The sequence below is a fragment of the Cloeon dipterum genome, chromosome 4 (genome assembly GCF_949628265.1).
Source record: "Cloeon dipterum chromosome 4, ieCloDipt1.1, whole genome shotgun sequence".
Classification (NCBI taxonomy): Eukaryota; Metazoa; Arthropoda; class Insecta; order Ephemeroptera; family Baetidae; genus Cloeon; species Cloeon dipterum.
In genome coordinates, this window is record NC_088789.1 from 14,720,064 (window position 1) to 14,743,170 (window position 23,107).

A 23,107-nucleotide genomic window follows, 5' to 3' on the forward strand; every position below is an offset into this window, starting at 1 on the left:
AAGCGCCTGTTTTGGGCCAAATGATGTTTGCCAGCGCGAGCGACTCCATCCGCGGCGCCGTCGTCCGTTCGCCGCGCGCACCGACTCCTCTCTGCTCTTTTCGCCCGCCCGACACACATGCATACCGGCTGGCGCATTTTCATCTATAATTCACTGATTAATATCTGCCGGCCTTAATCCGCTATTTGCTTTTCATTATGAGGCGAATCTCGCGAGTTTTGTCGAGCTCTCAGCACCTTTTTCGCTATTGCCGCACTCGAGTTTTCGCTAATAAAGTAATTTAACGTACTCGAAATTGTAAAAGCGGATGTTATTAAGATTAATTAATCTGACCAATGTGTTCGCGTGTTGGCAGACACGCATGTTTAGCACGCTCGGATTTGTGAATAGGTTTATTCGTGTGATTTCTATAGCAAGCCTAATAAATCAATTCAATCTTGTTTCTATAGCGCGCCGGATCAATGTACTCATATGTTGCTGCGGTGTTAATATAATTAATGAAGCCCTCAATTGACAACACATGCAAATTAAACACAATTTCATTCCACTGCCGATCAATTTTGTCCATGGTGCGTACGGATTAATTTGAGTTTTAGTAATATTCTGCTACTTGCCTCTTTCCTATGACTTTCAAGTAGGTATAAAAGAAATGCTTGACTGTCGAAAAATCAAATTTATCTTCCTGCTAGTAGCAATTTTATTTCAAAGTAAGGATAACAAAAAAACGTGCTCTCATTTTTTAGTTCACAGCTATTCCTTTATTTTTTTATATGGAATTACACGTTCCACCAAAGGGGATATTTTTATAAATTTAATTTAACATCGCAGAGTGTATATATTTCATGTAATGCTTGTCTTGCTTCTCTTTACAACAACCTGATTTTCGTTTCCTTTAGTTAAATTTTTGAAATAACATTAAAGGACCTGGAAACGTACGAATTATATATGTACATCTGATGAATCATGGAAAATCATCAAAAATGACAATTTCCACGCCTGTTCTCGGTAATTCTCAAAACGTCATTCGGAAAATATTTTGAATAATCGATTTTAGATTTCCATCTTACACATCTAGTTTTAAAATTAGACCTCGCACGGTGTGTAGGCACAATCTAAAATTACGTTAACAAACGCGCCAAAATATAATTTAATAAAGCTTATTTAATTCAAGAAAAAGAACACATCACCAAACTCTCGATTGCGTGGACCACAAATAGGAAAATCAACCTAAATTGGGTTAACTTTTTACTACTTATCAAAAGCGAAACACTTGAACAAATCCACGAAACAATTACAGTAGAATAATATAAACTTCATGCGACGCAACTCCCTAAAAGTACTCTAATACTATTTTAGAAAGAGCGTATGCCTGTTGCAAAATCGTGTTGTGTAGGAATAAAGCTATCAAAAAATGACTGTTTTAAAAGACTGTTGAGTGTGTTCCAAAGACCATAAGATACACGGAAACATCTGACAAGATTGGAGGTAACAATACCCATAAAAAGACGATAGAGATAGATAAAAAAATTAAATAAAAATATATGTCGAATGTGCCCGCACATGTTGACGTCTAGTGTGTGAAGTTTGCTTGTGGTTTAAATGTTAGACTGATTTTCCGAATCTGTTGGTGACTTTCTGTTACGGTTCTCGTCGCTGGCAGACGTGTTGGTGTCGTCGTCTGAGATGGACATTTTGCTGAGGCTCGAGTCCAGGTCCTGCGACGGCGATTGCTCCCTGAGGGCAAAGTTTGAACATCCAGTCAGTTCGCACACATGGGACTCGTCAACTGTTCGCTGCGCTTCAAGCTACGCCAAAAATACAACGCGCAAAAACACAGTTTGTATGTACACGCAAAGCTAGGCACCGCGCTGACCCAGGTTTTCCTTTTTGACGGCATCCTCTGCTGACTAATTATGTGCTTGCTACTCTGCAAATTAGTTTCGCCCAGCAACATGATTAAGACGAAAGCGCCACTGCCTCTAACTTTACATAATTGGGTTGTCTGCTCCCATTCATTGCAACTCAACTAACCGCCCTCAAATTCTCGAGCCACAACTTCTTGGAATTGGTAATTGGTTACTGTAAAGATCCTCTGAAGTGCACGATTGTCACCATTTTGTACTGACAATTTGAAATAATACAGCAATTACATTAGAATAAATGAATGCCTTGAAGGGAAATATTAATATTTACATATATATATATATATATATATATATATATATATATATATATATATATATATATATATATATATATATATATATATATATAAAATAAAAAATGGCGACTATCGTACTCTTTAAATTTGACCTTTACAGTTAGTAGTCCCTTTTGAAATATCTCACGGGGAACTTACTTCAAAAATACCTTTGGTTTCCCTAATATTTTGAATGAGCCTTATTTGGAATGCAATTGAAGAATCCTGAAGTATCGCCAAATGGAAAGCTATAGAGTTGCTCTGTATATTCAGAAATGCTCGTAACTTTCATGAGGATAAAACAAATAAATTTTTTATTCAAGTATAAAAGTTTTTGAGGCAGTGGATGGCCCTCTACATAACCAAGGCAAACAAGCAAATACACTTCAAAAGTCAAGCTTACGAAAAAACCTGGGTTTGCTCCGCGGGTCCCGCTCCCTTAAAACTACACGAGAACATACAAGAAATAAATTGGTAAAGAGAAAAGTTTATATCAAGACTTTCCTTTCTGCCTTATTTCCGTCTCTTTCCTCTTGGACTGACAAACATACCGCCACCATGAAAATAACAAACACATATGAAAAGAAAGTATGCAACGCTTTTTATTGTTTCTTCATTTGATATTTTTCCATTGTCTGCTGTAAGACACATGGCACAAAAAGCGAGGCTCTAGGTATTTCAGCTGCTTCTGCTCTTTCGCGACACAGAGGAAAGACACACACACACAAAGATGTTCTCTCTCTTTTCCGAAAAAGAGTTTCGTTCGCTAACTTAATTCCACGTATGCACACACGAACATTATTCAACGAGTTACTGGCTCAAAAGCACTGCAAAGAGAGGGAGAGAGCGCACTCCCACGCGCGCGGGTGTATGCATAATAAAAACGCATTATGCGCGCACAAGTAGTGAAGGCTTGACAACTTGGGTGCGGGTGCGGGCGGGGGTTGATTGTGTTGAGGGTTGGAACGCAAACTCACCTACTCGCCCTCTTTGCCTTCGTAACAAGTTGCATCCAATTAGCGTTTCCCTCGGGCCTGCCAACGACATATGATTTCAGTTACAATCCTCGCCACCAGATTCAGTTTGCAGCCGATCAGAGATTCCTCTCCAAAGAAATTAATCGGAAAATCTGCACAACATCCCAAAAATCAAAATGTTGTCGGGAAATTATAAAGAGTTGAAAAAAATAACTGAATGTGATCGGTTGGTTGAACGCACGCTACTCCGGTCGCCTGCCTTTTTCATCATCTGATTTTTAGGGATTTCAGTGCAGATAGGAACAGTGAAAGCGTGCGTCACAAAAAAGCAACTAGTTTGCAATTACATTGGTGCGAACGGAACTGCTGAGGTTGCTGGCAAAGTGTGAATGCCAGTGCTCATCGATGGTCCTGGCAAACTGGTCTCCTCGGCTTCGTTGATCGACATCAGCTGCGAAGCACTGCATGTGCTTGAGTTCAACTCCTGCGGGTCGAACTTCAACGCACCTGATCACAAGGATAGCAACAATTGGAATGAGAGTAAAATGGCATTCAGTTTAGTTGTTTAAAATGTTCGTTTTATTTTTAAAAGGGCCCACTTTGTAAAATTTAATATGTGTTCGACGAAATATATATTCACCGAGTGGAAAAATGTTCAACTGCTCGTTAACACGCATCCAACTCCATTGTGCCTCAGTTTTAATTCCACAAATTTCAATTTTCATCATGTGAGCAATTAATTCGTGGAGTGAAAACGCAAACACCACGTTTCCCCTGACAGATGACGTGCTTTTTTGTAAATGTCTGATTGTCGTCAGAAGTTGTTACAACAATTTGCTTTATTGAAAAAAAGTAAAAATTCTCGTTCAACAGCGCATACGTTTTAATGAATCAAACGAGCAGGAAAACAATTAAATTAAAAACAATAAAGGACAGAATAAAAAATAGGCTTTCAGTGATATGAATCCTAATTTTTTTTAAATATTTCAGGTTTTTGGCGTTGAAGATTCTGAAGCTTCCTGAGGAAAGGTAAAGGTAAGCCAGCTTTTATATCTCACAGATTTTATTCCTGGAAGAGGCATTATGTCTTTCGCCCTCCGGCGGCTCGCGGATTATTTTACCATTCGCATGGCGCGAACCGATTCCCCGAATGGTCGGATTAGCATTGGGTCAGCACACTCACAAGTGTTGATGGCTCCGAGTTTGAGGGCCGTGGCGTAGAGCACTTCGGCCGTCCAGAAGTGTGGTATCCTTGGAAACACCTTGCCAACGTCGCCGGGTAGGTGGAAGCCCAGCTTGTGCAGCAAAAGCACAAAGGGTGGATACGCCAGCACGGTGCTCTGTTCCAGATTCCACGGCACCAGCGGCACACTCTGGCGCATTACTGCAAAATTAAGCCGCATTCCAGCGTCTGATTAACGACACACGTATTTTGTGCAAATTGGTGACGTGCAACATTGCACTCTCTGCCGAAGCGGGGAGAGGGATGACGGGGGACGGAAGCAAATGTGCACGAGGCGAGTTGCATTAGTTTGACTGGAACGAGTAAAAAGGGATGCTCGTGCGCCAAGGTTGTGCGGGGCAGGGCGAAAAAGTAATTAATTTACGCGAGTAGTGGTAGGGAACGGGCTCCATGGTGAAGCTGTGCAGCGTCGAGTGCAGGGTCTTGTAGTGCAGCTTCACGTAACACATTTCCAGCAAAACCGACTGCAGCCACACGATCTGCGATGCGTGACTCTCTGCGGTGAGCAGAGCTTAAAAAAGAATTAAATGTTTAATTAAACTCCGAACATGCAAGCGAATTTTGCTATACAGATTGTGAGAGATAGCTGGCAGAGTAAAATAAATATTTGCTGTCACGCTCTGCAATTTTTAATCAGCACTTGTGTTTTAAATCATTTTCGAAATCAACTTGCCAAACAATATTTAATACCGTTTAAATTGGATACTCGATTTTCTATACAATTGACTCACTAAATTATTCTCGTTTATTTGATTACATTTTCTTTAATATAAAATCATTGATTACAATGTTGAAATCGTAAAATCGAGAATTTCAAAATATCACATTGTCGAATAACAATAATGTAGTAAATGCTGAAAATCAGCAATTTTTTATATCTCCAATCCCTAGGCAGAAAATTTTGATGTCAACATTTGAATTGTTTCTGTGTTATAATTAACCCCATTATGATATTCAAAACACTTTGTTGGTATCCATTAAAATTTAGCGATTCCATTGAAATTTATCACTGTCAGAGGAATGCTCTCGCGGCTTATGATTATCAGGCCGTCATTAGCCCGCCTTTGTAAGCCAGTGGAATGTAAATTACACGAAAGACAAATTGTTCTGGCTGATTAAATTCATACGCCAGCACAAGGGGAGCAATAGCAATGGTTATGCAATTTGCAGCGCATGTTTGCACTAACCATTAGCCATCCGCAAAAAGCCAAACATCAAGTCGGGTGGTGCTGGTGCGGGCAGACGCTCTCGCGAGAGTAAATTGCTCTGCTGCGGTTTTGCAGCGCGACGAGTATTTAATGAAAAGAAGCAGCCCTAGTCTCTACGCGACTTTTGATACATCATGCTCGTCGGCGGTGGGTTTTAATTCATCCCCTTCTGTCGGCGTAATTGTTTCTATTATCTCTCTCTCACGCGCAGAAAATGCAAATTCCACGAGCCAAACGCCGCAAAGGGAAACTTGAAGTGGATTTTGCATATTTTATAAACTGCTTTTCATTGTGCCGCCCTGCCAAGATGAAGGTGCATTGTAATAGACTTTTCAATTGCCACTCCTAAGTTTTTGCGCCACTATTCTTGTACAGTTTCTGAAGAAACTTTTTAATAAATTTGCAGCCCGCAGAAAATAATTAAACGCGGAGTCTGAAGTATGCGTCTTTCTGTGGCTATTTACCTTTAATCAATTATTGTATCCGACCTTTCACTATTTCTATCCATTGATAATATTATTTATAAAAGAATATTTTCAGCCTCAACATCCATATAAATCTGTGACACCTCACAAAATGGACTTGAACTTATAATTATTGAAGCAGTTGAGTGTGATAGTTTTTATATTTTAATTATAATTATCTTAAATTGTACCTAATTTTAACTTCTCCTAGAGCTTGATGTCTTTATTTTCTTAATGCAGAAATTTATATAATTTTTTATTTTTATTTTACTCACCGATGAGGCTGACAATGTTGTCTGAGCTCTGTTGCTGCTTTTCCTGTGATTCTAGGTTGCAGGAGCTGACCTGCACGACGGAGGGCGTACTGGACCCGGAGATTTCCACCACGTCCATGCTCTCATTCACCTGACCTTGCAGTCCCTAAACATACTGGTTAGTAACCGAATCGACCACGAACGCGCTCTTATATCTCTCGTTAATTGAATCAAAAGCAAAACGAGCGCTGCATCTTGCAATCAAATGAGTCGAATGCAGTCAGAATCGGAACACATTTGCAAACCAAATGCAGCAGGCTCGTTTGTTCTTTGTTTCTATCAAGTGATGGTAAACAGCGGGTTGACGTTGTCATTATATACTTTAAGTCTTACGACTGCTTCCTGCTTCAGGAGGTCGAGGTACTGGGCATGCGGTATGATATCTTGCGTGTAAAGCTGCTCAATTATCTGCAAGGGAAAGAAATCGTCCTTTTAGCCAAGCGAGCTGACAATCGCCAAATCTGCTGCAGGCAGGGAAGCTTTGACCAGGTTTTTTCTCTCGTTCTCGATTTGTCTTACTGCCGCCGATTCCGTCGGCGCTTATTTTCGGTCGGTGCTGATCCGTTTTGAGTAGCACACGCAGGCGGTCGGGTTTTAAAGAATTTTACGACGTCAAAGGCGAGTGAGTGAGTGAGTGCGGGTATACGCGGATGGAAGAAAAAATCGCAGCATCTGCACATTTCTCGAGAGAGATTTACGAGAGAGAGCTGCCATAAAAGCAGCAGCGGCACGCAGAAAATAAAAGACAATCCAATCCCATGATTTCGCGAATCCTGTTCGCTTTTGCAGACTGCCAAAATGGGGTAGTAAAGCCAGCGACTTCCCTGAGTGCGCTTTCTTTTTCTTTTACGACTTACCGCGACCCGGGTTTTGCTTGAAGAACCATTCTCAACAAACATGTTGCGAATGTTATCAACTGGGTCGTCACTCTGAGCGCTTTGCACGTAGTACCAGTACAGAATATCACATTCCTCCTTAGTCCATCTAATTGACATATCAAACGGGCACGATTACTTGCAAATTGAAAACGGTCCATTTTAATACAAAAAAATCATTGATTTCATCACTTTCAATCTCCCACCTGCTCAAATTTTGTTCCAGCGTTGGCGGTTGAGGTAGATCAGGAGGGACTTCCTCGACTTTTAGCTCTGGACCGACGCTGCTGAGTGGCAACATGGGGTGACCCCTGCGCGGAGTGTTCACAAACTTGTGGATCACATACTCGATCAAGTCTGACCAGTCCTGTAAACAGAGAATTTTGGCACTAAAATATAGAAATGAGCGAAATTTTAACTTACATCGCAAACTTCAAAGTCCTGCTCCCAGATGAGTGAGAAGGTTTTCAGTATTCCCGGTTGAAAGAGAGCGCCGACTTGATTCATGTCTCCAGAGATGTGATGCATCATCGTAAATACGCAGTCATTCACAAATTTGCCGTTCTCATGGAAACTTTCCAGTAGTCTCCCATACTGAAGCATCATTTCAGGTGTGGAAAATCTGATAAAAAAATCGTTTGAAGACTGCCTGTGAACGACAGATATTGAAAGCTCACTGTCTGATATGCTCGGTCATGTTAAAGCTCGAGCCTTTCGAGCAGCAGTTTTCTAAGAAGAGGAGCAGGATGTGATTGGTGGCAATCAGGTCCTGAAGGTACTGTTTGCTCTGCATGCTTGGATTGTATTGTCTCAGCAGGAGCACAAACAAATTGCGCAAATCTCCCATTGTACTGATCTCAGCTGAAAGAGTTCGATTTAAAAGTCAACTCACTGAGTCAGAAGTTGCAATGCTCACTTTGCAGCTGTGAAAGAAACTCTTTGTCTTCTGGACTCAAGTGATTTGACTTCCGATAGGTTTCCACTGCCTGAATGAACTCCCGGATCGCGGTGACAACCTGAGAAATCATTCATGCACTTGGCGCCTCATGAATGCAGTTGGTGCAAACTCACCAAATGCAGCCTCCGCAGGCAGGGTTTGAGATCCATTTCTTGTTGCATCAGGGCTAACTGCAGCTGCTCACTTAAATTAACGCCTTCGAAGGTAAGGTACGAAACTACCCGAGACGAGAGAACAGGCCTGAAATTTCGGGCGAAAATGGTCATCATTTCCGGCTGATCCAGAGACCCTCGGAAAACGCACCCTATGTTCTCAAGCTCGAGTTCAAGCTGCGAAGCGAATTTTAGGAAGTACGTAACGAGCCAGAAAAAATGCGATGTGTCCACTGGCATGCCCAGCTCGGAGAGCAACTGGAGGTGGAGTTCCTGCACCAAGGGGCCGTAGCCCTTGAGCAGGAAGTCGACCGTGAACTCCTTTAGTAGGTGCGAGATGTCCTCGTCAGTCGGCGTGTGCTGCATCAGAGCTTTGACGTTCAGTCTACACAGAAAGGGGTCACACACGGAAATAGCTTAGGTGCCGCGAATACGTACATATTTGTCCGCGACCGCTTGACCAGCTTCTTGCGCCGCCACTCTTTCTTATCGCTGTTCGATAGCGACGTTGGCGGCTTTTGTTGCCTGATTTTGTTTGGATTATGCGGCTTCTGGTGCACCGGTTTCATTCCCCTGCTACAAAAACGCCCATCAGATACTGCGCGGAAGGGAAAAAGGGAAAAGCATTACTTTTGCGGCAGATCGTCTTCGTTGCTGGAGGTAGAAACGGACTCTTGGTTTTCGACTTGGGTGCCGTATCCGCAGTCAGACATTTCAGACGAGGAGATGCAACTCCGCTTCACGTGCGGGTTCGTGGCTACTCCTTTGATAAAAATTTAAGGGAAATTGATTATCTCTTTCCATCTGATAGCGTGTCTAGTCAATTCCCTTTTCATTTATTTGGGGAGGGTCCGGTGAAATGAGATTCCAAACGCACGAGCAAATATTCTAAAGCCCTTGACGTTTTTTTTTCATTCCACTCGGCTATATTGAGATAAATGTGTCCTACTTTTCATTGAAAAATAAACAAAATAAATACATAGCATCCTCGCAAAAGTAAGTAAATATTTTTTCAAGAATATAATGCTTTTCGTAAAACCCTTCATGCACCAAATGATTTTCATGTAAATTAATTGCCTGGGACTCCTGGCTTGGTCTGGTTGTTGTTCGGCGTGGCTGGCTGCAAAGAGGCGGAAGACGCACCAGACGATGAAGTGGACGGCACTGGCGACGGAGGCCTCCCGCTCGAATTGCTGGAACCAGGAGAGGGCTGCGAAATTGCGACCGAGGTGGATGTGGATGGTCTGCTGCCGATGCCACTGCTGCTGCTCGAGCTGGCAATGCTGGGGCTGCCACTCGACTGCTAAATTCGGCGCATTATTCAATAGCCCTTCCTCTTTTCCATTTAACTTTGCAATTTCAATGTAAGTTTTGTTTAATTTTGTAGGACCTTGAGTACTTCCAACAAAATTCTCGGTTGCCAATCGTTTGAAAAGATAGTGTTGCTAAGTGAACTTTGGTCACATATTTGTATTTTAAATTTAATTTATTGAGTGGACGTAAATTTATGAATGGATTTTAGTGATTTAATTTGGATATGCTTACCTCTGAATTTTGGTTCGCTGCCGTTTGCTTTTGGGCCTCAGATTCTCCTCCGTGCTGACGATCCTTTTTGTGCTGAGTTTTGCTACCACCTCCCTTGCCTCTGGCTGCGCCTGAACCTGCAGGGCCTGCGGGTTGAGCCTTGCGTGCTAGTTCTGCGGCCACTTTTTGAACGAAAAATGAATTATTTTACACACCTGTGCAAGGCAACGTGATAAATAATTAACATATTATGTTCTATGGTCTCCAAAACGCGACTTGAGAAAGTTGTAATAATTTGTTTCCATCAAATTAATTGCATGCACGTGGTTTCGATAAAATAGTTTCGGGTGTAAGCTTGAATCATACTCAACAACTTACTTTTGTTTGGATTTTTGATGTGGTCGGTGTGCATCCTCTGGCAATGCTAATATGTGTGACGTGAACAGCAAATTAATACACCATTGCACTGATCAAGCGACGCTATGCAAATTTACCTGCTTGTTGTTGCAACCGACTTCCATATTGTTGCTCTTGTTGGTGCTGGCAGAGCTGTTGTCAGACGAATCTGACGTTGGATCTGAGGTCAGCATCGGGGAAGAGTCACCTGATCCTTGATCCTGTATTAATTCATAAATAATTTAATGAGATTTTGGAGTGGGCCTAATTACATTCATATCAAATAAGCTGCGATATTTCTAAGTGGAGCAATTATAATACTATGATTGTTAGTTTAAAAAATTAGCCAATCTTGCAAAAATAACAATTAATTAACGTTCCTATTTTAGTTTACGTGAGATATTTGCAATAAAAATGATCAAGGTGAGGTTATGCATGCCACTTGTCTCCTATGCTATGCGGGTTGCAAACACTTTCAATCAATGAACACGAAACAATAGTTGTAGTTTATTGGTTCTCACTGGAGGAGAAGTGTTGCTCTCGTTGTCTTCCGAGCTTTCACTTAGTGATGCCTCGAACCAGAGATTCAAGAGTTTTTGCAGCGTGCCTACATGTTGGTCTTTGTAAGTGAGAGCAATCAACTGGACCATCGTGATGCTCCACATTCCCTGATATTGGAAAATGATATAAGAAAAAACTAACACAATTGTGAGCGTCGAAAACTCACCCTCTGTGTGCAGGTCATCAGGTGAATGAGGACCTTGTCGATGCCCTGGGCGAACAGGTTCCACAGAATGAGGTTCTGTTTGCTGCATGGTGTGTTTGTAGGGGAGCCCATGGGCCACTGCTCAGGGATGTGCAGAATGTTACGTACCAGCAGCAGGCAGTTGTTGATGCCGTCGCACTGCTCCAGGCTTAGCTTTTCCTCCTGCGGCAAATAAATGCGTAATGTCAGCCAAGCATGCATTTACGCAACTGTACAGATGTAATTGAATTTATGGATTTGACCTCTTCAAGGTTAAAGCGCCTTGTTTTGTATCGATTATTGAGATTTAGATAACATGTCCGGAGTTATTTTTAAGCCGGACAGTTACATTCGGCTGTTTAATCGAATTCAGCTTCATTACAAAATATCAAGCCGTTTGTGGTTTTGAATTCCTTCATAAATGGAAGCCTCAATTCCAATTCGGATAAACCCGGCTGTACTTAATTAAAAAAAACACATATTGCGACGTTGAAAATTGAATAATATATACACACTTAAAACCAAAATTCACCTGGTCTATGATTTTGCGCATGAAGTCGAGGATGCTCCTTGTGGACCTGGGTTCGACAAAAGCGTCCTTGGCTGAGAAGAGCAAGTTGTTGAGCTCGTAGATGGTGTGTCGACCGGCGTCTGTGCGAGCCATTATCTCCATCGGCAGCAGACACTCGACCGGAATGGTCAAGTTGACCAGCAGACGGATGCAGGCGTCAATGATCCTGACATCGTTTTTCTCGTGTATAAGTAGCGGCACCAAGTCCTTCTGAATTATCTGTGAGAATCCTAAGGCCCGCCGAAAGGTCCGCAACGTGCGATCCTCAGCCGAAAGTTTTGCCAACAATTCCACCAGCGTCTCTGATGATTAGAAAATGTGCAGCGTCGTACAGATCAATTCAATGTAATCAGCACAAACTTAAATTGCATATTTTTCCATTTTATATATTAATTTAGGAGGAATTAATTTATTTAGAGCAGGTTTTTGGCTAAAAAATAGACGCAGCTATCTTAGTAATTTAATTTAATCTCCATATCAAAATTATGTTTTTCGGATATGTACTCGATGAATTGAGAGTAAATAAACATTTACAAACATGTCAAGCTCAATTTGCTCTTAATGGAAGCTGCAATCAGCTAAACTCAAGAGTCTGATCATTTTATGATGGTTAAAATTTTTCAGTTAACAGATTTTTTGGCACTATTTACTATTACAATTACTTACCAAGACAAGTGTCCTGAACGCGGTATGTGTTCCCGACTTGCATTCCCAGTTGGGAACCGGTGTTTTGAAGTTGGGGCCCACCGAGCAACCACTCCATGGTTGCTGTGTCTACAACAGAAACGAAAAAAAGATAAAACATTTTCACACAAAATTTGTTGGACGGGGTGGAATCATTAATTTGAAAAGTTCGACAATAAGCGGCTTAACTTGATGGAAGGAAAAATCGTTACAATCGGACTTATAGCAATTATTTCCAACGCCTCATTTTCCCAATCAATGGGCAGCACGTTGCTCTATAAAAGGGCATATATTGATTGACACTGAAACAAAGCGCGCATGGATATATCTGAATTGTTGAGCACCGAGAGCAGCCGCCGACAGACACCTATTATTATCATCCTCTAGGTCTGATAACAATGGACTCTTTATTTATACACCACCGTGCTAAAACTGGCCCACCGCAATCTGAGTAGAAATCGGTTCGCGAAACTGAATACCCATCGAAAAAGAAGGCCGACCCAATTTCAGTGTAATAAATCGCAGACCTTCAGGAGCAGGGAAGCATCTTGTTTATAATTGGCAATCAAATTTGCAAGAGCACGTGGAGATGACGGCTGCCGTCGCTGATCATTTTTAGCTGCGCGCTTGCACGTTGGTGTGAGATTTATTTAAAGGGTAATCAAAGTTTCATTAGTTAATTAAGCCAGCCAATGGGGCGCCCCTAACGTGGGGGTTGCATGAAACGTGGCTTGGCTGGCGGCGACGGCGGTGGTACCAAACGTGTAACGCACAATGTTATAATAACACAACATCGGGAAGGCGAAGGCAGGCGGCGGGTGGGCGAGAGAGATGACTGACGCATCGATCCACTCTTGAGCCACTTTCTTCAGCGCTGCACACGCTCACATCCAGTGCTGTGCGAGTGGCACGTGAAAAGCCGCGTGATTTCCTTATTGTGGCTGCCAACCGCGTCGTAGATTGCTGTCGATCAACGCTTTTTGCCCGGCTCGACGCATTTTTCCAGTCCTCTCGCTCCTACGTACAATACGTGCTCCCGTTAACTTATCGCGAAATAAGACAGACCGTCTCTGCCTCTTGAGTAATTAGTGTCTGCCAGTTGAAGTTTCGTACTTTGCTCTCCACTTGTGCTTTCGTAGTTTCCACCCCCGGTGGGGATGTGGGAAGTGATGTGTTTTACTACTATCTTCATTCCAGCAAAGTTATAACAATTAATTATTGTAAGATGCCACAACGTTTTGCAGTCAAACCATTACGGCTCATCTAAATTTTATAAGCATTGTAAGCCCCTCTGCGCAAGTAAAATTTAATTGTTTTAAATTTAATAAAATTCTCTAGCCCCTTCATTTTACAAAATATATTTAACTGTTAAAAGTGTTGCTATGAAATTATTAAAACTTATTAACTATTCCGCATTGAAATTATGCGAACTTTTAGTATGAACAAAATTCAAATATCTCAAATCAATTTCCTAAAACAGTATTTCAATAGCTGTATATTTTGGTTTGGAAAAATCTCAAGTTATTATTATTTCATTTAACAACTTCCGACATTTTAATGTGTTTATCGTAAAAATTCAAATTTCTAAATCTTAATTTCTCTAAAGTTGCACCTAATGAATTCTGGCTACTCCCAAGCTAGCTTTTTTCCGTTGAAACGTCGAGTCCTTTGAACCAATAATTTCAGCTGTCAGCATGGAGCCATTCAGCCCACCAAAAGGCAACTTGCTTGCGTTTGCTCTGAGACATTGATTGAGACTCCTGTCGTTTTACTCGCGAATTCAAAAGACGAATTCTATGGAATGGTGCAAACGAGCAAGCGGCAAGTCGATAGTGCGTGCTTTTGCATAACCACCCAAAGAGCGATTTGATTTTGGTAAAATTCATCAACCAATCCCAAGCTACAATGTGACTCGAAGTCGGATAATTATTAAATTTTCTTGAAAAGATAATTAAACCAATCATCAAGAGAAGTATGGTGGATTCATGTAGTAGTGATTATATTTTTCACATAGATGTGCCAAAGATTAACAGGCATTGTTTACCCAGAACCTCAAGGGCGTGATACGCAAGCTGATAAGACAACGAAAAAGAATTGCTAAGTCAGCGTTCCTAGGAATCTCAATTCTTACCCTCATCTTCGTCCTCTTCGGCGGCGCTTATGAGTAGCACGAAAACATTTTTCTGCACATTTCTGAATTTCATCTCCGCGATGGCACGTTGCGATTGATGTGCAGACCGGCACGAACACCCGATACCAGTTCATTTAAGAGTTCAAGATCAAGCCACGATCCGCACTCCCGGCTCCAGGCCAACTGAATGATACTTTCAAACAGCTCCCCGATTAGCGTTCATCGAGACGAAAAAATCCGGCTTCACTTTCGAGTTCATAAACGAAATGATAATATGGACATGTATATATGAAATTTAATTGAGTTCGCGTCTCGCGCAAAAGCACGTAGAGAGAGATTGTTTATCACAAGCCATGTTTACAAATAACTCACGGCGGAGGCCGACTTTTGATCTCTGAGAGCGCTAATTAGCTTAAATCAAGAGGCGTCGGTGCTGAATGAAAACACGCGCGCGTCAGCTCCTCTTTCAAAGAGCAGAGTCTGTCTATTATACGCATGGACAGATTCGAGGACGGTGTTAGACACGAGGGGGAAGGAGGAACTGCGCTGAACCCCGCTGAGATGTAACAGGGAATATGGTTGGGTTAAAAATTAGATGAATAAAGCAAACCTTTTTTACTTTTCAAAACCAAAATACCGATATTTCAGTTTGTTGTGCTCCGCGTTGAAATTTAGTTCGTTACGAATTCCACAAAGCAGTATCAATTATGGACCAAATGTTCCTAATTTATCATTCAGCATGCCACCCGATCAAAGAGCTCTCGGAGAACGAATGCTTTTTAAAATTTATGGAAATATCCAGGTAAAAAACGTGCTTTATATGTCGAGGCTTCATTTCTGTTTTGATAATTCATCTCGTTATCTGGGTTGACGTCAAGCGATACAGAGGTATTAATTTAGCCCTGACAATGTATAATTGGTATATTTTACACTCAAATATTTGTTTGCAACATATGTTTTGTTCGCGAATGGATTTGTTAATGCCTTTTTGCAACAAAAAAGGAAGTAAATTTAGAACATAAAAATGCAAAATTTCAATTATTTTATATTTATTTTGAAATAGAAAAAATTGGTATTTTAATCGCTGTGAAAATTAAAACAACCCACTTTTGGGAACCATATTAAAACAAAACATTTTTGAAATGATTAAAGTGTGCATTACCTTTGGACTTAATGAAACATTTTGACCGTGGAATAAACATAATTCCATGTTATATTAAAATTTGACGAAAATTATTGAATTGCTCTTTCATCAAAACTGACTTACAGTGTGCAAATATTGATAATGTTCTGGGATTTGCTAATTTTGGTAATTTCCCCTCTGGAGCACTTGCCTCCTAAAATTCTGTACACCGAGGATTCAACTTGAGTAACCACAAACTATCGAGCATCGTATATACGTTGTTTGTTTGTTGGTTGCGCAAAATTTTCCTCGGCCAATTTAAATGCAAAGTATGCGTGGTATACACGAGAGTGGAAATGTTTTCCTCCAGTCCCCCGGCATCCGTTCTCAGCTAATTGAACAATATCGATCAGTGGCGTGCAAAAATGCCTTTAAAGGGGTTTTGGTGACGACGGCCCGCCCAGCACCCACGCCTCGCAATTTGTTTGGCTGCCTAATCCAATTTGAGACATATGTCGGTCGGTCGTGAGAGGTGAGGTGTCGTAAAACTGCATGTCACCAACGTGATAAAGGACCTAACGCCTCTTCTCTGTTTTGAAGCAGGAAAATGCGTCACTCGATTGAATTATATATTAATTTCCACCTGCTGGACATTGTTTTTCGCGCGCGTCCCACTCCGTTGCGACAGAGCTGCTTTCGTCAGCAACCCTGGTTCTGTCCGCTAACTCGGTACGTAAGACTCATTTCCCTTAATTAGAAGTCCAACGTAATGTTGTTTACTTCACAGCGATAATTACGCACGCGGTAATTGAAAACTGCTGACCCCGCCTGACTTTGACCCGTGCCTTTGGAAACTATTGTGTAATATAGATAGAATCGTAACAAAATCAGCTCTTGAATAAAACATGCATTCTGCATTTTGATAAGTTATTGCAAAGCAGACCTACATCATAATAATTATTTATATATCTTTTTATATTCTTTCACAACCACTCCGTTTTTCTAACGGTTAGAATAGATTAAAGTAAAATACAAATTTGATATTTTATGTATAGATTGTCAGTTGCAAGAATGAAAAGGATTGAAATGAAGGAATCTGATCAACCAAACCTCAAGAAAATTAACGTTTTGATTTGTTTTGAACTGAATGAAGTTCTCATTAGTCCCTAGTCAGTTGACAAGAGCTAGTTTTATGCTACATCGCTTTGCAACTTATTTCTAATTGGTCTCGCGGACAATGTTGCAATGTGATGCATTTCCTCGCGACAAGTGAGAGTTAATGAGACCGACAGTTGGATGCGGAATTGCGATGACAAGAGTGTTCGCTGATTACAGCAATTTTAACCGAAGCAACAAATGTATGCATGTACGTACTAGATCAACACACTGCAATATTTGTGACGCACTAGATGAAACAACTGAGCGATTGTTGTTGAACGAGGCAAGGTTGCAAGCGCGAATGAATGAACTAATCAGGTTCCTGTCAGGAACAAACACCAGTCACCAATATGCGCAATGAAGTCAACAGCAGGTGGAGATTTTGGATTGCGCTATCAACTATTCAAGTTTGGGTGCCGAATGAAATCCTAATTATGACGAATTGTAATTTTACATCAAAAGCCGGATTCAAAATAATAAAAAAATAATGGAAACAAAACGCTAAAAATTACAGCAAATACACGAATGTTAACAAGGTTTGAACTGTATTGCTTTAGAAATCGATACAGATTTTAAATTCATATTTATAAAATAAAAATTTAATTGATTGGCCGATTTGGATCAATATTAAATTATGAAACAACGTGTTTCAATTTTTTTTAAGTGTAATGTAATATAATATACTTTTTGTTTTTTAGCTTATATTCTCCTGATGGGAATTTTTGTTATATAAATTTCCCTGACAGTCAGCGCCCGCGAAAAAATATAACATATAGTAATAAAAAAAAATCAAATCAAGTCGTGTTAAAAATATCGTACTCTAAAAAAGCAACATCATTGATTAAAATATCCTTGTAAATAAAGAGTTTTGGATATTAACGCAGTTGCGTGATGAACTGATAAATCTAGCACCAATGAATAATTACTATTATCATGACTATCCAGCAGAAGTCCAAAATAGAAAATAAAGTCTATGGAGAGTTACCCATGTGTTGAGCGGAAAATGAAAACCCGGATAAAAAGCAAATGAAAATAAGCTATAAAGGCAATATCTGGCCGTGCTGGGTGGCGGATGGAGCGGACACTGGATCGTGGGGCGGCATCAGGCGAATGTGGATAGGTGCTGCGGTGTTCACGAGCCCCCCAAGACTGACTCGAGTAGGTAAAAGTAATAGCAAGACGCGTACCTTCGGATGCATGAATCACGTCTGCGGCCCAGTAATGACATTCGGTGGCGGGTGCACGAGCGATGAGGGCCATTTAAAAGCGGCCCTCTTTGTACTAACTGACGAGTCAGCCTGGTGAGCCGACGTTGGCTGCTCCCTCCGAATAGCGCCAAACTCTCACGTTGGATCACCACGTGCCGTCGACTCGTCGCCAAAGCAACGTCCTCAGCATCTCTCGCTCATCTTACTTCTGTCGTAAGCATGCCGGCCGGCCGGCTGTCCGTCCCGCGCGCCTGCATTTATGTATGCAAAGCTGCACACCGCCCCCGGGGGCCTCATTCACCGTGCGGCCGGCTGTCTACGTCATTAATGCATGCTGATGCATGCACGCTGCACAGCCACTTTTCCAGGGTTCGCCACTCCAGGCTCTCTCATCCAAAATGCAAATCCTCAATGCCGCTCCTGAATGGGTCTTGTCTCTTGTCACGTACCACTTTCTACTTTGTCATCTAGGTAGCAGCCCATGGGTCGTTCACTTTTAATTTGATTTGGATTGCAAACTAGGATTACGCAATCACAATAATTAATTTGAACAATGGCAATCTTAGAATGGGCCCATGGTCATGTCCTTTCGCCCTGTCACCAGCTCTAAAGTTAATATTTAATAGGAAAGTCTTAAATTTAAAATTTACTGTTGCCTAGTGATTCAACCGAACGGTCGAATTTGAATGAGGCTCAAACCAAGGTCTTTTCGATCGCTATACCAATGCATAAACACACACATAATTGTCTCTGAAGCTTAGCAAACTAATACTTTGTACTTTACTTCCGCCTTCATTTTATTGAAATTTTGAGAGGGCATTAAATATTTCACATCTGTTTGAAGTTTCACACGAGGGCGTTGTTAAAATTCGGCCGATTGTTATTTATAGGCGAATGGGGGGCTGCTAATATAATTCCACAGAGGTCCGACATTAATTTTGTGGACGTTTTGCAATTCAACCAGTAACTTAAATCGATCTGAGGGGACAGTACCAAGGTCGAAAAAGGTGTCAAATGGCCCTAAATGGCATGCAAAAGTTATGAAACACACTTCTCGGCCCCTGTTTAGCATCTCTTGCCTATTCCTCTCTGCTGAATGCAATTAGAGACACATATTTGTCTTTGAGGGCATTTCGGATTTCTATGATCTTGAAGTAAAACGCAATAACAGTCTGACTGGCAACTTATGCATGAATCGGCTGAGCGCTGTTGATTGATCAAGTAGGGTGAAGAGTTTGCACGGCGGCTAAATTGATTTACAGATGCGCCGAGCCGGCAATTGTCAGTCCGACACGTCACCAAATTTATGGCAATGCATGCGCATCGCCAGCAGCGCATGCATTGCAAAAATGCCAGACGAATTAATGGTGTGAGTGCGTGTATGATGCGGTTAAACACGGGCGCAATTCCCTCTTTTATTACGACGCCATCATGGTGCCGGGGAGGACCATAAAAACAATATTGGGGAACGCTAATCAATGCTGCCATATGCACGAAATAAAAGGCCCTAACTGCGCGCGGTGATTAAAACGAAAATAGCCTCAAAGCAATCCTTTATGGGTCCACTGTGCACAGTTTGCTTAAATTTGCATCGTTATATAGAGTCAAATATATGGAAATTTTATTTTACGAAAATATTTTCACAGGCATTTTTCCCATGGTTAACTTGAAAATGAATCATCCGAGATATTTTTATTATCATGTATTTATTTATCATGTAATCCTGCTGAAATACATCCTCATGAATATGTTCAGTCCACTCGCATCTGATTCTCGCTTCCTGATTGCAACAGTTCGGCACAACGTGAATATTCACCAAGAGTCAGGTTGTAAATATAGGATGATTTTTCGTATTTGCAGTCATTTCAGAAACAAATAATTTTAGCTAGATCATGGCTAAAAATCAGATTGTTGATTAGGAGTTTTTGCATATACATAGACAGAGGCTGGAATAAAAACCAACAATGAAAAAATATATAATGTTTGCCAGATGTTAAAAATAAGGAATGTATTATGCAGATCAATAAACTGCTCGGAACTTTAAAATTTTCAGAATTATTTTCTGTACTTCTAACGTTGCTTTGTTTTCCAAAAAATTAAATTGCTTTAAATACCGACCAGAATGACACACATTATTAAAAGTTTTAAAAATTTGCGCGGCTGAAATTTGTTCCTTCGGACTGTGAAAAATTACTCGCTCGTGACTAGTCGTAAAACTGCGAGCGTGGCATTGAGCGGAAATGCGCACAATCGCAGAGATAGAATAAAAAACAGTTGAAACTAGGCGAATAATAAAACCGTCCGCGGACCTAATCATTAGCAGCCGCGGGTGCTCACAGCTTTTATCACCAGACTGGCTTCCATATATTGCAGGACATGTGAACGACCCGGCGTCAACTTATGTCCCAGCTTATATGAATGGACATAACGATTAGTATTTTTTAAAAAGCAAAAATTCATTCGTTCTAAATGAGGCAAACTATGGATTTTCTACTCTCTATTGGGAGGTATAAATCCTAATATTTATCCTTCCTGCTTTGCTTATCTTATTTTATCATATCTTACTCCAATAAGCGTGTCTCAAAGCCAGACGCAAGGCTTTTGAAACGTGATTCGACGTAGTAAACAAGCATCATACAGGTGATCGAATCCTCCCTAAGTATTTGTAAATCTGTTGACGCATAAAATCAAGCAGCTCATAGTAAGGAGCGCAGCAGTCAGCCAAGATTGTATTTTGGGACGCGACTATTAAGACCGAAATATTCCTCTCACGTGGCGGTATTAACGTGAGATCCATTAATTTAATTAATGGAAACCCCTGTTTTATACCTCTATGATATTACTCTTTCTATTTATGTATTAGAGGTAAAAATGAAGAAAATATGTATTGAGAGCTTTTTTCAAGCTTTGATACATCATATAAGACATGGCTAATGTAAGGTATGAAAATTATTTTAATACAAGCATACAGTGCTTGCCAGGCACCATGACACTTAATCAAGTAAGGCATATTGATATCATTTTTTGAATTACGTGATATAAGGTTACATAAATTAGGTGACCTGCATTTTCTAATGAGGACAAACTCTAATTTTCCGCATTGTGATTTTTATACTTTCATCGCAATCAAACTCAATGTATCGTGTGCTCGAATTTTAATTCCAATTGATATTCTGAAACATTTTAGCTTGACGTTTTTGTAAATAGTTTTGTCTTGATTGTGTTATGTGAAAGCAGAATGAGCTTAAAACAAAGTACTGAGAGGTTATTTTGTTTATGCAACAAAAAACCGATCGATTAGAATTAGTCGCAGGCGCTGTTGTGCAACTGGAATTACGACTGCTTCGCCGCAAAATTTTGTGTGAAAGCAAACAGAGCAAGAAAATTCTAAAGGCGCGCGGAAAGGTCCCGTGTGCAATTTCCAGAACCTGGCTGACGTGACTCTTCTTTTTATTTCTTTTTCATTCCAGCGAAACGACTCTTTTGCCGCCTTCTAGATTGAAAAACGGCTTTCGCAACAAGAGTGACAAAGGGGATTTGCATAAAGCCACAAAAGCCCGGTGGCTGGCTGATGGTGCAGGCCTTGAAGGGCTTCTCCCAGCCCAAGTCCAATGACACCGATAGTGAAAGCCGCACTGCTGGAAAAGTTCCGTGGTTCCCGAGACCTGCAGTCGACATAAATATACTTTGCGGCGGCTGCGAATCAATGGGGGCGAGAGGAACGGAATTTTCGCGCCCCTGCTGTCACCGCCACAGTTTGCACTGCTCCCATAAATTAAGGCACGTGTCAGGCGAGTTTGCAACTTTCTTTTTGCTGCTTATATGAAAAGGAAAAATGAAAAATTCATTGGGCTTGAAGGGTCGTTTGTCAAGGTTGTGCGTTTTTCAGGATGATTTGAGCAGAAATGAAAAGTTTGTGAAAGAGAGTGGTAATTTCATCTTTTCAAAGTTCAACGCAAAACTTTTGAAAGCCATGATTACGAGAAGAAATTTAGTTGGTGCTGGAACTCATAAAACCTATAAAAATCGTTAATAATTGTCTAGTTGTACACCGTTGGTGTTGAACGAATATCTATCTAAAAATTAATATGTAAATCTGGATATTCTTTTAGCTAACACCCTCACATTGCAACCAAGGCAACAGACGAGCCGCGGTCCATTTTCATTAGAATGCTAAAATTAGCACCTTTATACCAGCAGAGATGAAAAAATATTGCGCTTTTGTTATACCTAAATATAAGCATCCAGCCCAGACCGCTTATGGCTGTCGTGTGTTACACAGTTTTGTAGCATAATAATATTGTATTAAATTATTTATACGCAAAGGATTTTGCTTCAGAAATGTAATGTAAATTTAATCTCTGGTCAAAAGTCTGATAAATTCAAAAATTTTAGATTTCCCTTCACCTGTCCTCTACCAAAAAAAAAGCTTAAAATATGCACGAATCTAGGGCCAGCTGCCAGAATGTTTCCAACTCCTTCTGATACATTAGCCTAGCCTCAAGTGCACAAAGGGAGAGAATTGCAAATTTTCGCGATACGGTTAAAGATTCGGCTGACCAAAGAAACATTATTCAAAAGCAACGTTTAAACAGACAGCACGGTGCATTACTCAGCTGCATTAGCATTGCAAATCGCGCAGAGGCTCGATTCGACGATGGATGATTGAATCAGAAATTTTGGAGGTGCGAGCGCGCATACTAAGCGCGGAGCAGAGACATACACGAGCGTTTAAATATGCACGCACCTTTGACCCGACGAGGGCAAACTTCAAACCCGTCACTTTATTTGTAAACAAACTGCAACGTGGAACATGTAAAGCAGCCACTGGACCACCAAAGGACGAGATGGCCGAGATAAATTCACTCACCTGTTTTCGGTTTTTAGCTTGATTTTTCTCAAATTGTTGAGTCGCGCTTATCCAGCGGCCGCGGGACCTATGAAGTGGTAGGCCAAAGTAAATTGCACGAGGGCAGTTGGGTGCATTTGGCTGTAACAGTACTCGCTCTCCACTGAGCACAATTAAAACAACTCAATCACCCGTCGAGCTGTATACGTTCAAACGTTCAGAGCGCTGCACTGCCAATGTCGAGTGAGCGCGCTGCACACGTGGGTCACGTGTGCGTGCAACGTGACTGCGGCCCGGCGGCGAAAATATACACGCTCCTGATGATGG

General features: G+C 41.1%; 1 protein-coding gene across 11 annotated transcripts; it reads right to left on the reverse strand.

The window, feature by feature from the left end:
• Positions 1-732: 732 nt before the first annotated feature.
• tim (timeless) lies at positions 733-23,030 on the reverse strand. 11 transcript variants are annotated; one of them, XM_065487695.1, is made up of 25 exons: positions 22,802-23,030; positions 12,294-12,401; positions 11,589-11,929; positions 11,039-11,239; positions 10,833-10,979; positions 10,410-10,532; positions 10,294-10,339; positions 9,937-10,097; positions 9,469-9,694; positions 9,022-9,154; positions 8,830-8,967; positions 8,543-8,776; positions 8,353-8,479; positions 8,198-8,297; positions 7,959-8,142; positions 7,705-7,903; positions 7,488-7,648; positions 7,264-7,390; positions 6,728-6,814; positions 6,368-6,512; positions 4,785-4,931; positions 4,361-4,561; positions 3,525-3,684; positions 3,178-3,234; positions 733-1,734 (listed from the first exon to the last, which is right to left on the reverse strand). In XM_065487695.1, the coding sequence occupies exons 2-25, from the start codon at positions 12,388-12,390 to the stop codon at positions 1,596-1,598; spliced, it is 3,681 nt and encodes a 1,226-aa protein (XP_065343767.1). In that variant the 5' UTR covers positions 12,391-12,401; positions 22,802-23,030; the 3' UTR covers positions 733-1,595. The 11 variants fall into 11 exon arrangements, 9 of the variants coding, with proteins under 9 accessions (XP_065343767.1, XP_065343763.1, XP_065343764.1 ...); XM_065487691.1 differs by lacking the exon at positions 22,802-23,030 and adding an exon at positions 17,911-18,129 and having other exon boundaries at positions 9,469-9,691; XM_065487692.1 differs by lacking the exon at positions 22,802-23,030 and adding an exon at positions 17,911-18,129 and having other exon boundaries at positions 8,830-8,964.
• Between the last annotated feature and the right edge of the window lie 77 nt (positions 23,031-23,107).

Coding starts and splice junctions, on each gene's coding strand:
- tim (XM_065487689.1), bottom strand. CDS start 17,983: ATGGCCCTCATCGCTCGTGCACCCGCCACCGAATGTCATTACTGGGCC. Junction 12,402..17,910: donor CGTGATTCATGCATCCGAAG/GTACGCGTCTTG, acceptor TTTCTGTTGTAG/ACACAGCAACCATGGAGTGG. Junction 9,155..9,468: donor GACCAAGCCAGGAGTCCCAG/GCAATTAATTTA, acceptor TTTTTATCAAAG/GAGTAGCCACGAACCCGCAC.